The 18,474-nt window shown below is 35.0% G+C and overlaps 1 protein-coding gene across 5 annotated transcripts in view; it reads left to right on the top strand.

The window, feature by feature from the left end:
* ZCWPW2 (zinc finger CW-type and PWWP domain containing 2) overlaps window positions 1-18,474 on the top strand; it is a 128,360-nt gene that overhangs the window by 92,793 nt on the left and 17,093 nt on the right. For all 5 annotated transcript variants that reach the window (XM_032322856.1, XM_032323089.1, XM_032322942.1 and 2 more), the window contains one exon: window positions 847-893. In XM_032322856.1, coding sequence (XP_032178747.1) covers window positions 847-893 — 47 coding nt within the window. The remainder of the gene's footprint in view (window positions 1-846; window positions 894-18,474) is intronic.

The following is an 18,474-nucleotide window of genomic DNA, read 5'->3' as shown; positions in this document are numbered from 1 at the left end:
TTAAATGTAACTCTAAAACCATAATACTAATGTCCATAGCTCTAATTGTTTTTCATTACCATAATATTAAGGTTAATAAAACAAATGTATGAGTAAATATTTATGTACAATTAATTTAGTTGGAATTCTACATTGAACCTATAAAAATCCAATTATTAATTATTATTGCCAATAATTTTTATTAATTCACATACTATTTTGCATACATCAAAATAATATCTTAAAATAATTTTCTATATTCTATTTGGTTCTAGTCCTCTTTTTTGTTGTGTTGCTTATGGGTCCCACATGGAGGCAGCAGACATAAAGATTAGAGACTTGCCAACACATGGATCTGGCCCCACTGCATGGCCTCAGGCATGGTACTTAGCCTCAACTTTCTCTGCTGTGAAATGGGGATGGACTACATGCTTTGCAAGATTATCAATGAAGTTTAAATAAGATACTGTCTATGTAAAGTCTTTATCCCATGTCTGGCATCAAGGAGATGTTCAAGTAGAGGTCACTGGGATTTCATTCCAGATCTTATATACTTCAGAGTACATAAGCTGACCAGAACCTAAAATAGGATACACTAGATGGCTAACTCGAGAATGTCCAACCAATTAGACTTAAGGGAGGAGATTTGTCAAATAAGTATATGAATCCCTAATGCTATTACTTTTGGATTATTTTGTTCTACTTAACTCTGGAAAGTTGAGTTTGTTAGCATTTTAATCAAAAGAACTATTAAAAACACATATTACAGTATGAGAAGGTAGAAAATTCTGATTTTATAATGTTGCACTTACTCAAACAGGAGTGTAGGCAATTTTTTTGAAACAGCCATACTTTATTATCTTACAGATAAATCCAAAGCAGATGGCAAAGTTGCTGTGGTAGCCAAGAAAAGGGTAAGATCATGTTTCATTATATAAAATACGCAGTCTTCAAATTCCATTTGATTACAGTTATTTTTAAAAGAAAATTGAATTAATATTTAAAAGCAAAATGACATATAATGAGTTTTTTTCTTCTAGACATTGGTTGAGTATATGTTTCCTTTTTTAGGTTGACACTAGAAATTTAATATTTATGATTACTTATTTCACTGTTACAGAATTATCAGAAATTAGAACGATGAAAAACTTAAAGTTAACAAGTTAGCAATTGCTTTTATTTACATTGTATTTCACATACATACTCTCATATACTAAAATATTTTTTGTGTACCATATTGAAATGTGTGCGATCTCATGGAAAATTTAAATAATTAAAATCCACAGTTTAATATGAACTTTACCTTGAAGTTGAGAATATTATCAGCCATTTATATCAATCTAAACCTAACATCTTTTAAATAAAATTTGTAAAGTCAATAGCACTTTAAAAGAATTTTTAAAATTTAACACATCATTCTGTACATTGTATGCAGGGAGATGTTTAACTACTTATTTTCAAAACTATGATTGGAATAGGAAGAACATTCTCCTCAAGCGACAGTATTCTTAATAGGACACTACTACAAATAATATATTGATGTCATAAGAAAAAGAATTGTGATTAAAAGGAAAGCTTATCCCTCTAGTTTTTCCTGAATTGAATGGTGGGGCTGGTGCAGGGCAGACCTAGGGAAGGTTGAGTGTAACCTGACAGAAGAGAAAAAATGTTGGTCACAGACCTATAGATGAACAGGCAATGAGGTAAGCATCATTTTTGTGCTCTGAGTATGTATATATTATGAGTCCTTTCATTTTTGTATTATTTATTTTTATCATGAGTCCTTTTAAAATCTGATTTTGTTTTACACTTTTGCTTTTTGACTTGTAAAAGTAATCTGTATTTTTCACCAGCTAAATAATGTTGCACCTGTATCATAGAAGACAAGGTTGCCTTTTTCAAAGAAAGGAAATAGTACTTCTGTCTATGTCTGACCATTTAGACAGGAACATGTGAAAGAGTGCAGGATTATTAATGTGGGTGGAATTGTTTATTTTAGTAACTGCTAAAGGATATTTAGAATCAAAAATGATACAGGTAATAATGACTAACATTTCTATATATTGCTTTATTTTTGCCAGTGATTCTCAATGAACATGGTACTACTGTCTCTAGGACAGTGCCATTTAAAGTGTGAAGTAGCCTGTGAACTATTTATTATTTGTTATTGGTCTGCAGTGAGACAAGAGCAAAATATGACAGGAACCATTTAGAAAGTTGTATAGCAATTTGACAGAGTCACTTTTGTCTGTTGAATATAATGATAAAATAGAACTTATATTTATTTTCTATTTCATTTTTTTCCTAGTAACTTATTTTTAATTGTATAGAAGTATAGATCTGGGGCATACTCGGGGCAAAACTGGTCCTTTAAATATTATTTGAGAGACACTGCCCTATGTGTCTTGGAGTGTGTTGGAAATTTGTACAAGTGTCTTGGGCTACAGTCGTTTGGAGGAATAGAGGGCTTTTTGTTGGGCAAAGCTAAGGAAACTAGCTATCTTGCAATGCATGGAACAAAACTAAATAACGAAAACTCTTCAGCATTTGGCATGACTTTTGAATGTGCTGCTAGACTCAACAGACTACAAATATACATTTGGCCCTTGAACAAAACAGGATTAGAGCACTGACCGCTGCAGTCCAAAACCCATGTATAACATTTGGCTCCCTTAAATTTAACTACTAATAACATGTTGTCAACTGAAAGCATAATAAAAACATAATCAATTAACATATTTTGTATGTTATATGTATTATGTACTGTATTCTTACAATAAAGTAAGCTAAAGGAAAGGAAATGTTAAAATCATAAGGAAGAGAATATGCATATACAATACTGTATTGTAAAAAATCTATGCATAAGGAGAACTGTGAAGTTCAAACCTGTGGTGTTCAAGGGTCAACCATAATTGTATAGTGATTTAATACAAAGTAATACTGAAATATAACATGTTAGACAAAAAGCCAAGGAGTTTAGAAGGCTTATTATAGAGCAGGAAGCCAAAATGGAATAAACACATTGTTCTTGAAATTACTGAAGAATTTACCTATCTTCTACTCAACGTATTGTAACATATTTAGCTACGTATTTAACCATAAAGAGTAGAAGTGCAGTTCCTGAGGTACCATGGAAAACATTTAAAAATCGGAAACAGGAAATTTGAGATGCCTTTTAACAGTCTTAAAATCAAATATTACTGAATTGACAGATAAATGAAATGTATTGTTCTCTTTGAATTTCAAAAAATAAACATTTAGAAATATTTCATAGTATTGCTACCCTTTATATATGTGTTAACACTTTAGAATTAATACTAAGAAATTTGCTATAGGTATTGCATATGGAAATTACTCTTAGAAAATTACTTTCTATTGTTTTCCAATCTTACTCTGATATGTCCCCAAAGTCTACCTTAAAATTCTTCATTACATAAGTATAATATAGATATTAATTGCTTCTTTTTCTAATTTATTATCAAGACAGTCTTCCTTGGGGCACCTGGGTGGCTCAGTCAATTGAGTGTCCAATTCTTGATTTCAGCTCAGGTCATGATCTCAGGGTGGTGAGGTAGAGCGCCCCCCCCCCATCAGCCTCCACACTCAACACAGAGTCTGCTTGAGATTCTCTCTCTCCATCTGCCCCTCTTCTTGCTTTCACTCTCTTTCTCTGTCTCTCTAAATAAATAAATGAAATCTTAAAAAAGAGACATTCTTCCTCACATATTAAAAGTTATGGCGAAGTTATTTTCAAGTACTAGAGACTGAATGTGGCCCTGAGGTGTTGTGGGATTTCTGTGATATTTTGTTACTAGGTCATCTCATGTCAAATAATTTAGGGAATTATTTTCCCAAACTCATTTGGGAGAATATAATACTTCCCATTTTCTATGCTTGGGCAATCTATAATTTATTTTAGAATATTATCTCTCTTTAAGATTTGTTTCTTTTCTTCCATGATATAAAATGTCCTATCTGTTACTGCTTAGCTTAAAAGTAGTTTCACACCCTTGCCAACACCTGTTACTTCTTCTATTGTTGGGAATACAAGTTGGTAGAGCCACTTGGAGAACAGTATGGAGGTTCCTCAAAATGTTAAAAATAGAACTACCCTACCATCCTGCAATTGCACTACTAGGTATTTACCCAAAGGATACAAAAATACATGCACCCTAATATTTATGGCAGCATTATCAACAATAGCCGAACTATGGAGGAGCCCAAATGTCCATTAGCTGATGAATGAATAAAGAAGATGTGGCATGCACACACACATACACACACACACACACACACACACATACATACACACAGGAATATTACTCAGGCATCAAAAATAATGAAATCTTGCCATTTACAATGACATGGATGGAGCCAGCGTATATTATGCTAAGTGAGATAAGTAAATCAGAGACAAATACTATATGATCTCACTCATATGTGGAATTTAAGAAAACAGAGAAACATATGGGAAGGGGAAAAGAAAAAAAGGAGAGAAGGAATCAAGCAATAGAAGACTCTTAATGATAGAAAACAAAATAAAGGTTGATGGAGGGAGGTGGGTGAAGGGTGTTAGGAGAACACCTGTTATGATGAGCACTGGGGGTTATATGTAAGTGAGGAATCACTGAATTCTACTTCTGAAACCAATATCGCACTGTATGTTAAATACCTAAAATATAAATAAATTATAAAAAAAGAAATGCATATACTCTCCTACAGTCTAGAAGAGAACTCAGATATTTAAATTAAAAAGAATTATATAAGAATGAATGAAGTGTGGGGTCCGTGGGAGGCTCAGTCAGTTAAGCGTCTGCCTTTAGCTCAGGTCATGATCCCTGGGTCCTGGGGTGGATCACTGCATTGGGCTCCTTGCTTAAACAGGGAGTCTGCTTTTCCCTCTCTCTCTGCCCCCTCCCCCACTCATGCTCTGTCTCGCTCGCTCTCTCTCAAATAAATGAAATCTTTTTTAAAAAAAGAAGGAATGAAGTATGTCTACATAAAGTTATAAGTAAAAACAAAGAAAGTAGTTTCTGTTCTTATGTCCACCACTACTTCCTGTTGGTACATTTTTTATAGATCCTGTACAGATTGACTTTATCCAAACTTATATATTCATGATAGGGATGACTGGCATTTATCTCACTGATTATGTCTTCAAGTTAGTTGTTCTCAAGAATACACATATAGAAATGCATTTTTATTTTATGATAAATATATTTTATTTCTCTTTTATAGTATAGTTAAAGTTATAGTATTTTGAAATTATTCATGTAGTCAGATCTATTAATTATGTTACAGGCTACAATTACTGTAACAAGGAGACTCCAAATTACAGGGAGTCATATAAGATAGGAGTTTATCTATCACTTTATTCTATACCTGACCAAAGGTGGGCCAATGATCCAGGGTGGGAGGAGGCTTTGCCCCACAAAATCATTTAGACTCCCAAGTTTTTTCTGTTTTATTTTTATGTAAATCCCCAGGGTGTGGTCTAATCTATATGGTCAAAAGTTGAGTGCACTATCACATCCACATTCTGGCCCATGAAAAAAGGTAAGGAGTACAATTAGTTGAACAAGAAACATGAACTTGAAGCTGTGCATGTCATTTCTCTGACATCGCATTGGCAAAACTTAGTAATATGTCTACACCCATTGCCAAAGGGAAGGAGGGGACTGCAGCTTCTAACTGGACCAGTTTAGATACTGGGGTTTTAGTTAGTGGTCTGTGACTTTCATTTAAGAATAGAGAATGGTGTGTTTCAAAATATTTCTTATAAAAGGGATTCGTTAGGTCTGATAGAGCTGAGAAGCTCGTAGATTGCCTCATTTGACCCTCACAATACTAGTGGGAAATAGGTATTACCATAATTATTCTTACAAAGAAACTCCTCCCAGAGGTATTAAGTGACTAACAGGAGAGGCTGAGCCAGGGTAGAATTCCAGTTCTGATAGTCCATAATACCACAGCTTCTTTTAACATTTCTTAGGTTTTTAAATCCCTTTACTATCTTCGAAATACCAAATCATTTTTTAGTGTCTTTTTAAGTATCCAAATCACTTTGTATATTTGACTCTTAAATAATTGGAAACTTCATCTTATGAACAGGCACAATTCTAGTTTTAAAACAATTCTTCCAGGCACATGGCACATGGGTGGCTCCATCGGTTAAGTGCCTGCCTTCATTTCAGGTCACAGAGCCTGCTTCTGAACCCTCTCCTCCCAGTTCCTGCTCGCTCTCTCTCTCTCTCAAATAAATAAATAAATAAATAAATAAAATCTTAAAACAAGGCACAATTCTTCATCAATATAGTACTTTCAGATTATAAAACATTTCTCCAAATATTGTCTTTCACTTCAGACCCTTGGGAAGAAGGCATAGAAGACAATATCATCATCACCTGATAAAGGAGAAAATTTATAGTTAGAGAAATCAAGGAAATCATCATAGCCACACAGTGCTCCTTAGGTAGTTTTATTTAAAATTAATTAGTTTTCCTTAGTTCTTATTCAAGTATTAGCAAGCTAGTCCTACTAGAGCTTGAGTGTTAATTTCACCTAATAAGTAGTTTTTATTTTTCTATACATTTTGGATATATGGCTATTGAAGATACTATATATATATATTTTTTTAAAGATTTTATTTATTTATTTGACAGAGAGAAATCACAAGTAGATGGAGAGGCAGGCAGAGAGAGAGGAAGGGAAGCAGGCTCCCCGCCGAGCAGAGAACCCGATGCGGGACTCGATCCCAGGACCCCGAGATCATGACCTGAGCCGAAGGCAGCGGCCTAACCCACTGAGCCACCCAGGCGCCCCTGAAGATACTATATTTTTTAAGATTTTATTTATTTACTTATTTAAAGATCTGAGAGAGAGTGTGTGTGTGTGTGCAAGCAGGCAGAGGGACAGAAAGAGAGGGAGAGAGAATCCTGAGCAGACTCCATGTTGTGCTCATAATCTGAAGTGGGCTCAGTCTCACGACCCTGAGGTTATGACCTGAGCGGAAACCAAGAGTCAGACGCTTAACTGACTGAGCCCCCCAGGCTCCCCTGAAGATGGTATTTTCTTTAAGATTTTATTTATTTATTTGACAGACAGAGATCACAAGTAGGCGGAGAGGCAGGGGGAGAGAGAGGAGGAAGCAGGCTCCCTGCCAAGCAGAGAGCCCGATACGGGGCTCAATCCCAGGACCCTGAGATCATGACCTGAGCTGAAGGCAGAGGCTTGAATCCACTGAGCCACCCAGGTGCCCTGAAGATAGTATTTTTTAAAGATAGAACTGTTTAATATAAAACTCAATATGTGGACAAGAAGAAGCTGTTGGTGTGAAACCAAAAGGCCATAATAATAATATGTATTAAGTACCTTCTAAGGCCAGGTGTATACAAGTGTTACTTCATTTGATTCAACAACTATTATGAAAGAGAGTCATAATAATTGGGGCACTAATATTCCATGAAATATTTATAACAGCTCGGTAAGTAATTTCAGAATGTCAAAGGACTTGTGCAGACCAGAGTAAATAATCCGGGTCAGTTGGCCCTAGAAAGAATGAAATGAAAGAATAAAAATAGTAATGTATCAGGTAATGGGTGAAGGCTGTTACCTGTTACAGATTCTGAAAGATGTTTAAATATAAAACCAAGTATTCAGGAAACAGCATGTCATGGTGGACAGAATAGAAACTTATGAATGAACCAGATCTGACTTCTGTAGCTAGTTCTGCTACTTAGATGTGTGACCATCTTTGTTTTAGAAACCGAATAATAATTACCTTATGTGAGTATTATAAAGGTAACATAAAAAACAATTATAATAGATTTGGGTTTACTGTATTTTAGTAGGTGCTTGTTTAATAAATGCCTAGTACTTCTCTAATTTCTAAGAAATAGGAAGGATTTAAGAATATTTAAGATTTTCAGATTTACAATAGCATCATAGTTCTATTAGGTTAGATTATGTCAAAGTTTCTTTTTAAAATTAACTCCCACATTTTTTTCTAAAAGATGTTATTTATTTATTTATTTGACAGACAGAGATCGCAGGTAGGCAGAGAGGCAGGCAGAGAGAGAGGAGGAAGCAGGCTTCCTGCTGAGCAGAGAGCCTGAAGCAGGGCTCAATCCCAGACCCTGGGATCACGACCTGAGCCAAACGCAGAGGCTTTAACCCACTGAGCCAACCAGGCGCCCCTAACTCCCACATTTTGATCATGATTTAATTTTTTCAGAGTAATATAATAACATTATATTTGGAGGACAGAACTTTTTAAAATCATCTAAAACCCATCTGTATGATTAAAAATTTTAAATTAATTTTTGCATTTGTTTACAGTTGTTTCTATATGCATGTTTATTTGCATAGTTTTAATCATTGAGCAATGTGCTGTTAATGTTCATTTATGTATTATATCACAAATCTTTTTCATGTTGCCTTATAGTTCTTATTACTTTTAAGAGTTGGGTTTTTTTAAATTAGTGAAATAGCATTATGAGAAAACAAAAAAAAGCAGATAAAAATTCTTTCCCACCTATAATTTCACTTCTGAAAGAAAAGCCACTGTTAATAGTTTTATATACTTTATGCATGTATAAATATATGTAATATATGTACAAATAAATGTGAAAAACTGTATAATATTTACATGTATAAAATATATATGCTTTATTAACATGAATGTAATGAATTAAACCTTATTTTTTTCATTCAATAATATATTGTGGACATCTGAGAAAAATGAGAAAGTCAGAGATCTACCGGATATACCAGATCTATCCCATTTGCGTACCATATCTTTTTATAGAGGCTTCTTCATTTATTGAACATTCTCCTGGACATTTAGATTGATTGATTCTGGATTAGCAAAATTATAAATAAAATGCAGCAACATTGTACACAAATCTCTTTAAATATTTCTGTAAATATTTCTACACTAAAAATTGCTAGAAGAGAACTTGCTGAGTCAAAGAGTAGGCACATTTTCAATTTTGCCAAATTACTAAACATCTCCCATCCAAAAAATCCCCCAGCATTATGGTACCAATTATAGTCCCATTACTAGTGTAAGGAATGTCTAGACTGCCTTAACATGCCAACTCTAGCCATTACCAGTCTTTTTTCTTTATAAATTGTTTTATTTTCATTATAAATTTATGTAATACATCCGAGGGAGAAAATACCAAAGGTTACAAAATGTGTAAAATGGAAAGTTCAAGTCATTTTCTCCCCTCTTGTTGCCCCATCTCTAACATTTTACTATTTCAAAATCTGGAAATAAGCATCCTTGTACATTTTTGCACAAATTCAACAGAATAATTCCTGTAAGTGAAATGGCTGGGGTAAAGGATGTGAGTATTTAAAATTTGTTTATATATAAGGAAAGACTGAAAAACTGTTACATATTGAGGGAAACTATGGAGGCGTAACAACCAAATGTAATGTGAGATCCTACTTTGGGTCCTGAAACAGAAAAAGGACATCAGTGGGAAAACTCATGAAATTTGAATTAGGTCTTTATTCAGTTAATGGTTTTGCAGCAATGTTAATTTCTTGTTTTGATCATTGCACTATGATTTTGTGTAATGTTAACATTGGGGGAAGCTGGGTGAAGACCATGTGGGAACTCTTTTGAGCTATATATGTAACTTCCTGTGAATCTAAAATTACTTCAAAATAAAAGTTAAAAATTCCAGTCAAGCATTGTCAAATTGTCTTCAAAACAGTTATATCTGAGTACTCCTACCAGTGCTTTTCCTACTCTCTTGCCAGTTGTAGATATCTTTACATATTTGCCAATATTTAAAAGGAGGTATAAAATAACAACATTGTTTTCATTTGCTGTTATCTATTTTTTTTTACTTTAATGAGGTTGAGCACATTTTTTTAAAATTTTATTTGTTTATTTATTTATTTGAGAGAGAGAGAGAAAGAGGGAAAGCATGCACACGTGGGGGCAGCAGCAGGAGGGGGAGAAGCAGGGAGCCTGATGCATGGCTCCATCCCAAGACCTCACGTTCATGACCTGAGCCAAAGGTAGACATTTAACTGACTGAGCCACCCAGGCGCCCTGTTGGAACACTTTTTAATGCATTTATTGGGCATGGTATTTTTTCTGAAAACTGACTGTTTATACCCTTGCCTGTTTATTCCATAGACTGGCTTCTCTCTCTCTCATTTTTTTTTAATTGAATTGTAGCTGTTCTCTTTAATTATCGATTGTTAGTACTTAATATGCTGCAAACATTTTCTCAGTTTCCCCTTTTTATAATTCTTTTGTGCTGTACTTATATAGTAAAAAAAATTTTTTTTTCTTTTAGGATTTTAGAGCTTTTGTGACATGCTTTGAAAGACTGCCCTTTCATTAAACAAAATATGTCGTGATTCATTTAATCTTTCTTTAATTCCCATTGGTCACACTTTGATGAAAATCTCCATGAATATTGCTTCCTTTCCCACCACATGTTTGGTTTCCTTCTGACAGCTCCCAGTAGGAGGATCCCTGGGACAGTGATAGGAATACATCAGGTTGTTCACTCTCACCAGCAGTGCATGCAAATGCCGCAGTCAGTGACAGGTGTTCTCACATAAAAATGTTGTTGCCAGTGTACATCATACTTTGTTGTTTTAATTTACATTTCTGTGACTTGTAATAAATTGCCTATGTCTGAGTTCTTAATATTATCTTGCAAATTTATATGAATACTTTATATGCTAGTAATGAAAATATAAAATTTTGCCATCATTTCAGTATATGCTTTTCCCAGCATATTACTTGTTTTTCTATTATTTTTTTCCTGGAAATAGGGAGGTTAAATATTTGTGTGTGGTCACATCTGCATTTCTGAGATTTTTTTATTTCTTACTTAGCATAGGCTTCTTCATAGATAATAATGCAGTGGAGTGAGTAAGAAGAAGAACATCTAGAGGTAGACTATTGAGCTGTTGAGGTAACAATCCTGGCTCTGTCACCTACTAGCAGTATGATCTGAAATTAGCTACTTTGGAAGCTCTCGATTTCCCATTAAGTGGGAAGAATGGAAGTATTGCAAAGACTCTGACTCTGACAATTTGTGTAAAGATTGCTCTAACAAGTTGTGTAAAGCACATAACATAGTGCTTACAACATAGGAAACATTTCACAAATGTTAGCTATTATGGGAATATAGATTTATTTCTATATGAGATATGAGGATAGGGTATAAAAATTTTATGCAACTTGCTAAGATGGAGTTCAGGACATGCTACCCCAAAGATGGCATCTTGGTATATTGAATATTTCAAGCTGAAAGATTTTATGAAATGGCAGGTGCAGGAAGAATTTTCTTTTTCTCGAACAGGTTATAAGAGCCTCATGTAAGATATCATCCTTACTATGGAAGGAAAGGAGGTTTCTTATCTCTAAAGGTAGAGGGAACCTGAGAAGAATCTGAGGGAGTAAGCCTTGCCATTTCCACAGTTTACTACACTTAACTCCTACCCTTTCATATCCTGTCACATTTTCCCATGGTCTTCTACTCTTCAAACCTAGCTTAAAAACTCAGGATTAACTGCTTCTTTGGATGTTTATGTCCTTAATGAAGGCTGCCATGTCACCTAAAACTTACATTAAATAGGGGCGCCTGGGTGGCTCAGTGGGTTGGGCCACTGCCTTTGGCTCAGGTCGTGATCCCGGGGCCCTGGGATCAAGTCCCACATTGGGCTCTCTGCTCGGCGAGTAGCCTGCTTCTCCCCACCCCACCCCACCCTCTGCCTGCCTCTCTGCCTACTCGTGATCTCTATCTGTCAAATAAATAAATAAAATCTTTAAAAAAAAACTTATATTAAATAAATCTGTATGCTTGTTTTTGTTTGTTCTTTTTTAAAAATTTATTTACTTATTTGAGAGAACCCTCAAGCAATCACCCCACTAAGTGTAGAGCCGAGTTGGGGCTTGATTCCAGGACCCAGAGAGCATGACCTGAGCTGAAATCAAGAGTTGGACAATCAACTGACTGAGTCACCCATACGCCCCTAAATCTATATGCTTTTTCTCTTCTTAATCTGTTTTTTTGTTACAGGGGCCCCCCTGGAGAAATTAGAAGAGTAGAGGAAAAAGATATTTTTCTTTCCTACACTGCCAGTTATTCCAATACCATTTATTGACTAAAAAGTAATGTTTCCCTTTACTCTTTTTTATCTTCCTTATAATATTTGCTATCTTCACTATGTGACATATGACATTTAATATGTCAGAACACCTACTTCTCTATCTATTCATCTATTGGGTCTTAAATTTCAAATTGCTTTAGTTATTGTTTATCTTTTCTTTAACATGTATATTTGTGATCCTTCATTAGTATAATCTTTAACAATTGTTCTCATAGTTCGTATCTGTTTACTTTTTCAGATTGTATTGTGTCTGCATATATGTGTGTGTGTGTGTGTGTGTGTGTGTGTGTGTGTATGTATAATGTATGTATATATTTTCTGTATATTATCATGTTTTGACATTTTCAAAAACCTTTCTGGCTGGGGAAGAACTGCCCCTTACCAGTAACAAAGGATACATCTTTCATATGCAAATCAACCAGTTCTAAACCCTTACTCCTCAACTAACTTCTTAGGAAACTCTGAAATACCAAGCCAATATTTCCATTGCCCTCAATAATCCCATAATTGAATACCAGGCAACTGGTGACCATTCCTATAGGCCAGAGCCCTCCAGAATTACTGAAACTAGCCAGTCCTGAACTGTTCACCCTACCCAACCTTGCCTTTCCCATGGAAACCCCAATAAAGACACAATTTAAATAGTTTTAACTACATACAAATGAACTTTAGAATTACACAGTTGAAGCACTCAAGAAAAATTGTGTTGAGATAATGATTGGTATTGTAGGAAATCTATGCGTTAATTTAGGGAAAAATTAAATATTTATAATATTAAATACACCCATGTAGAAATACAACTTGTCTCCCTGTTTCCCTTTAGTTTTTTTAATGTAGAATTTTACATATTTCTAATTAAGACTATCTCAGATAGTATTACTAATTAGAAAAGGATCTCTTTGTCATTATGTTTTCTAATTTTTTTGGCTTATATACAGAAATTATGTCTGTACGTATGAGTATCTTTTTTCTTAACACTTCACTTTTATTAGTGCCAAGAGTTTAACTTGTAATACTTTGAAAGACAAAATTAATGATCACTGTCTTGATTTATACATTTATGTATGAGGAAATTAGGCTATTATATTTTTTGATGAAAAAATATTTTTCTCCAAAATCATTGTAAAAATTCTTCATAATAAGTAGGAAATTTTCATTAGCCCTGTCGCAGGATAAGTTGCCTACATTTTATGACTAGATGTCTAGATATTTGTGTTAATTAATAAGTTTGCTATTAATATGGAATTCATGTACTGCAACTCACTTGATTCACTAGCTTTATATGTATCCTTCCCCAAAGATAAATATTATAATAGATCCCTACTGCTGGCTTCTAGCCCCAGGCAGAGAGAAATCTCTGAAAAGAATAGTAAGCAGAGGAACCCCTTGGGAAGAGTCAGAGTCAGAATTCAAAACTCATTTAGTTTCCTTTTGGATTCTACTCTGTGGGCATCATTCACCTTTCCATAGGCCAGTGTTCCCCAGACTTGAATCATTCAGATATTTTATCACCATTTTGCCATTTACTATACTGTTAGTTACTATAGTTTTCTTTCATTCGGCTTAACTTTTTCTTAATTTAACTTTTTAATTGAGGTTAAAATTTAAACACTGTGGAAGATACTAGGTGTAGAATTTCGTGAGTTTTTCTTAAATGTATATACACTCATGTAACTACCATCCCTGATCAAAATAGATAATATTTTCTTCACCCGAAATCTAAATTTTAAAATGTAATTGCACTATTTTGTTGTGCATTTGCATTTTTAAAATACATAGAAAAATATATTACTATACATAGAAATTATCCATTTATCACTTTAAATCATCAGTGGAAATCTTAACATAGAAAGTTTTTTTTTTTAAAGATTTTATTTATTTATTTGACAGAGAGAGATCACAAGTAGACGGAGAGGAGGCAGAGAGAGAGAAAGGGAAGCAGGCTCCCTGCTGAGCAGAGAGCCCGATGCGGGACTTGATCCCAGGACCCTGAGATCATGACCTGAGCTGAAGGCAGCAGCTTAACCCACTGAGCCACCCAGGCACCCCTAGAAAGTTATTTTCATGCTAATTTCAATTAACTTGTACTCAAAACATGGAGGGTAACTGGGAAACTGCACCACCACAAGGCAGTGTTGTGAAACAGATTTCCAGGGAAGTGTTTTGTTGTTGTTGTTGTTGTTGTTGTTGTTTTTAAGTCATCTCTACACCCAGCTTGGGGCTTGAACTCAAAACCTGGAGATCAAGAGTTGCATGCTCCACTGACTGAGCCAGCTGGAGGCTCTTGGGGGAGTAACTTTTAACATGGTACTCTTTAATAACTCAGTAACTAAAGATGCTTAATTAGGTTGCATGGTTTACTTCTTTTATCTTGAATTACAATCTATGGGAATTCTATAGGATAACTATTAGCAGTAAGATACAAAATTAGAAAAAATGGATTAATCTTGGATATTCAAAGCTTTTTATGTACCATTTATGAGAGCAAGCAAAGATCCCTTGACTCATAGTACCTGTTTTCTGGTGTGGATGATTGTATTTGCTCCTTTAATTTTATTTATTTATTTATTTAAAGTTTTAAATGCAGTAATGTCTGCACCCAACGTGGTGCTTGAACTCATAACCCAAGATCAAGAGTCATATGATCTTCTAACAGAGCCAGCCAGGCACCCCTGCTCTTTAAATGTCAGGGTGGGGGTTACTTTGGGATTTATGTATTTGCTTAACCCCTTCTTTGCTTTGACTTTCAGCCCATGGATCTGACTTTAGCCAGATTGATCTCCTCGTCATTCTCATAAGATGGGCAGTGGGAGTGGGAGGAGCCTGAGGGATAGAGGAGAAATGTGTCTTCAATTCTGTGAAGGCTGAGAGAGGTGAGGGAGCTGTAGAAGAAAAATTTGAAGATAGCAGAGATTGGTTTGTAGGGTTGAAGGAAAGAAGCTGTCTTTATAAAAGTTTAAGGTCAAGCAGTAAGTGTTGATGTAGAAGCCATGGCAAGTTATCTGGAAGATCTAGCTAACATAATTTATGAATGTGGCTGCATCAAACAACTCTCTTTCACTGTAGATGAAATAGTTTTATTTTGGAAAAATGTCATCTAGGACTTTTGTAGTAGAAAGGAGAATTCAATGCCTGGCTTTAAAGCTTCACAGGGTAGGCAGACTCTCTTGTTAGAAGCTAATGTACCTTGTGACTTTAAGTTGAAACCAGTGCTCACTAACCAGTCAAAAATCCTAGGGCCCTCAAGAATTATGCTAAATTATCTATTCTACCTGTGCTCTATATATGGAACAACAAAGCCCAGATGACAGTATCTCTACTTATAGCACATTTTACTGAATATTTTAAGCTCACCGTTGAGACCTACTGCTCGGGGGGGGGGGGGGGGGGGGGGGGGGGGGAGGGGAAGAGAGAGATTCCTTTCAAAATATTACTGCTCATTGACAGTGCACATAGTTGCCCGTGAGCTACAATGGAGATATACAATGAAAGTAATGCTGATTTCATACCTGCTAATTCAGCGTCCATTCTGCAGCCCATGGATCAAGGGCTGTAATTTCAAATTTCAAGTCTTATTATTTAAGAAATACATTTCGAAAGGCTGTGGTTGCCATAGAGAGTGATTCCTCTGATGGATCTGGGCAAAGTAAATTAAAAACCTTCTGGAAAAGATTCACCATCTAGATGTCATTAAGTCATGGGAAGAGGTCAAAATATCAACTTAGGGGCAAAAAAATATCAACTTAGTGGGTTAAAGCCTCTGCCTTCTGCTCAGATCATGATCTCAGGATCCTGGGATCGAGCCCCGCATTGGGCTCTCTGCTCAGTGGGGAGCCTGCTTCCATCTCTCTCTCTCTGCCTGCTTCTCTGCCTGCTTGTGATCTCTGTCAAATAAATAAATAAAATCTTTAAAAAAGAAAAAAAAATCAACTTAACAGGAATTTTGAAGAAACTGATTCCAACCCTCATGGATAACATTGAGATATTAGGACTTCAGTGGGGGAAGTAACTGCAGATATGGTAGAAATAGCATGAAAACTAGACTTAGAAGTAGAGCCAGAAGATGGAACTGAATTGCAGCAAACTTATGATAAAACTTGAACAGATGAGGAGTTGCTTCTTATGGACGAGCAAAGAAAGTGGTTTCTTAAGATGGAATCTACTCCTGGTACAGATGCTGTGAAGATTGTCAAAATGGCAACAAAGGATTTTGAATATAACAAAGTTCGTTGATAAAACAGTGACAAGATTTGAAAGGATTGACTCCAATTTTCAAAGTGCTATTATGGGTAAAATGCCTTCAAACAGCATCACATACTAAGAGAAATTGTTTGTGAAAGGAAGAGTCAATTGATGTAGCAAACTTCACTGTTGCTTTATTTTAAGAAATTTCCACAGCCACCTCAGCCTTCAGCAATCATTACCCTGATTGGTCAGCCGCCATCAACATCGAGGCAATGCTCTCCATCAGGAAAAAGACTAGGACTTGTTGAAAACTCAAATGATGGTTAGCATATTTTTTAGCGATGAAATATTTTTTAATTAAGCTTTGTACATTGTTTTTATAGACATAATGCTTTGCACATTTAACAGACTACAGGATAGTCTAAACATAATTTTTATATGCACTGGGAAACCAAAAAATTAATTTGACTGACTTTATTGCATTATTCACTCTGTTGCAGTGGTCTGGAACAGAACCTATAATATCTCGGGGGTAGACCTGTATATCTATTCCAGGAAGTCTTCCTTAGAGACCCTATGTTCTCCTCTTGCTAAAATATCCAGTGACTTTAGGAAAAACTATGTGCTAACATGAATTGTTTGCAAAAGACTTGGATCTTAGAGTCTCCAAATAGAGGTCAAATAATCAAATGTGCTGGTACCATTCAATGAGATAAACAACTGTGACATAAATTCTGCTTTTCATACAGGTTTTATACTCCCTGGACACCCTGTTTCCATTAGCATTTAGTATTCTTAATCTCTTTATAGATATGAGAGAAACCTGTCCTATTTAAAAAAAAAAAAAAACTCCTGTTTTTATATGTTTTATCCCTGGTGTAGATAGTCAAAGACCATTTTAAAAAATCCAAGACTTTAGAAATTATCAGTGATGTAGCTAATCATAGAATTTCTTGAAGTGTGCTGTTACTTGTATCTTCAGCAAGGATTGGGAGGTGTTAATAGAAAGTGTTTCATGCCTTCTACTTAAGGTGGTCTAGTGGTCAACTTCTATTTTTAGGGAAAATACTCTCCTCTGTCTCAGCTCACTGCTTGAATACAGACTCCACTATTTTCTCTGCTAAGCCCCTCAAAGCAGAGAAATCCACAGTACTTTAGTGAGAACTTACACATGGCTAAAGGTAGTGCAGGAGACAGCAAGATATTTATAAGTCATATTGCCAGGCACTGATCTCTGATATTGTCCAAATCTCGCAGTAATACTGAGCTCTACTAAGAATGACTGGACTGGAGCATATGGTAATTGAGTGACATATATGTAAGAAGCACTAGATTTGTATTCTCTCTGTTAAAATCTTGTTTAAAATAGGGCTAGAAAATGATTATTTTAATTTTCCCCCTTTTCAAAGTAGAGTGAAAACAATCATATGTAGGCCCAAAGACTTAACTTTATTATTTGTACTCTCCGGATATTCAGATTAAGTAATAACCATCATTTACAATGCTGCGTAAAACTAGTTATCATCCTTGTTCCAAGCAGGTTTTCCCAACAGATTTTCCAAAGAGAAATGAGAATATTGGCTTTTCCTTCTATATGATAACTTTTGACAAGGAGTTTGTATATATTATTCAAGGCACAGATTCACGTTTGGAAATTCTGTCAAAATAGGCAGCTTTTTAGTGATCATTGACTGACAATTACTCTCAATGGAAGGTTACAAAACATATTTATGTCTTCTTTGAGCATAAAATGCTAAATCAAAACTTTATGCCCTCAGATTTAACACAGCCAGCAAAGTTCTTCTTCTTAAAAATAAAATGATTTTCATTTAGATGAATAGTGACTTAAGGAAATGGGCAACATCAAGTCAATTTATGAAGATTATATAAATCTGATGTAAACATAATTCATATAGATTATATATCTTTGGCGACTAAAGGCAATTCTACTATTTGCCATTCCAGTCAGCAGTCCTAATTATCATTAAATAAGTATATTTTTTTCAATAAATGGCATTTTTTTTCTCTACATATGCCTCTTATAGATGCCTCTACATCTAGCAAGAAAAGAATTAATATTTGCTTTGGTTTCTGTAAAATCAATGACAGTATATAGCATTGCATTTGTACCGATGTGTTGTGGGCTAGACTAAGGCCTAG

This window comes from Mustela erminea, chromosome 1 (genome assembly GCF_009829155.1).
Source record: "Mustela erminea isolate mMusErm1 chromosome 1, mMusErm1.Pri, whole genome shotgun sequence".
NCBI lineage: Eukaryota > Metazoa > Chordata > Mammalia > Carnivora > Mustelidae > Mustela > Mustela erminea.
Note: the sequence above shows the minus strand (reverse complement) of the source record. Positions and strands in the feature narration are given on the sequence as shown.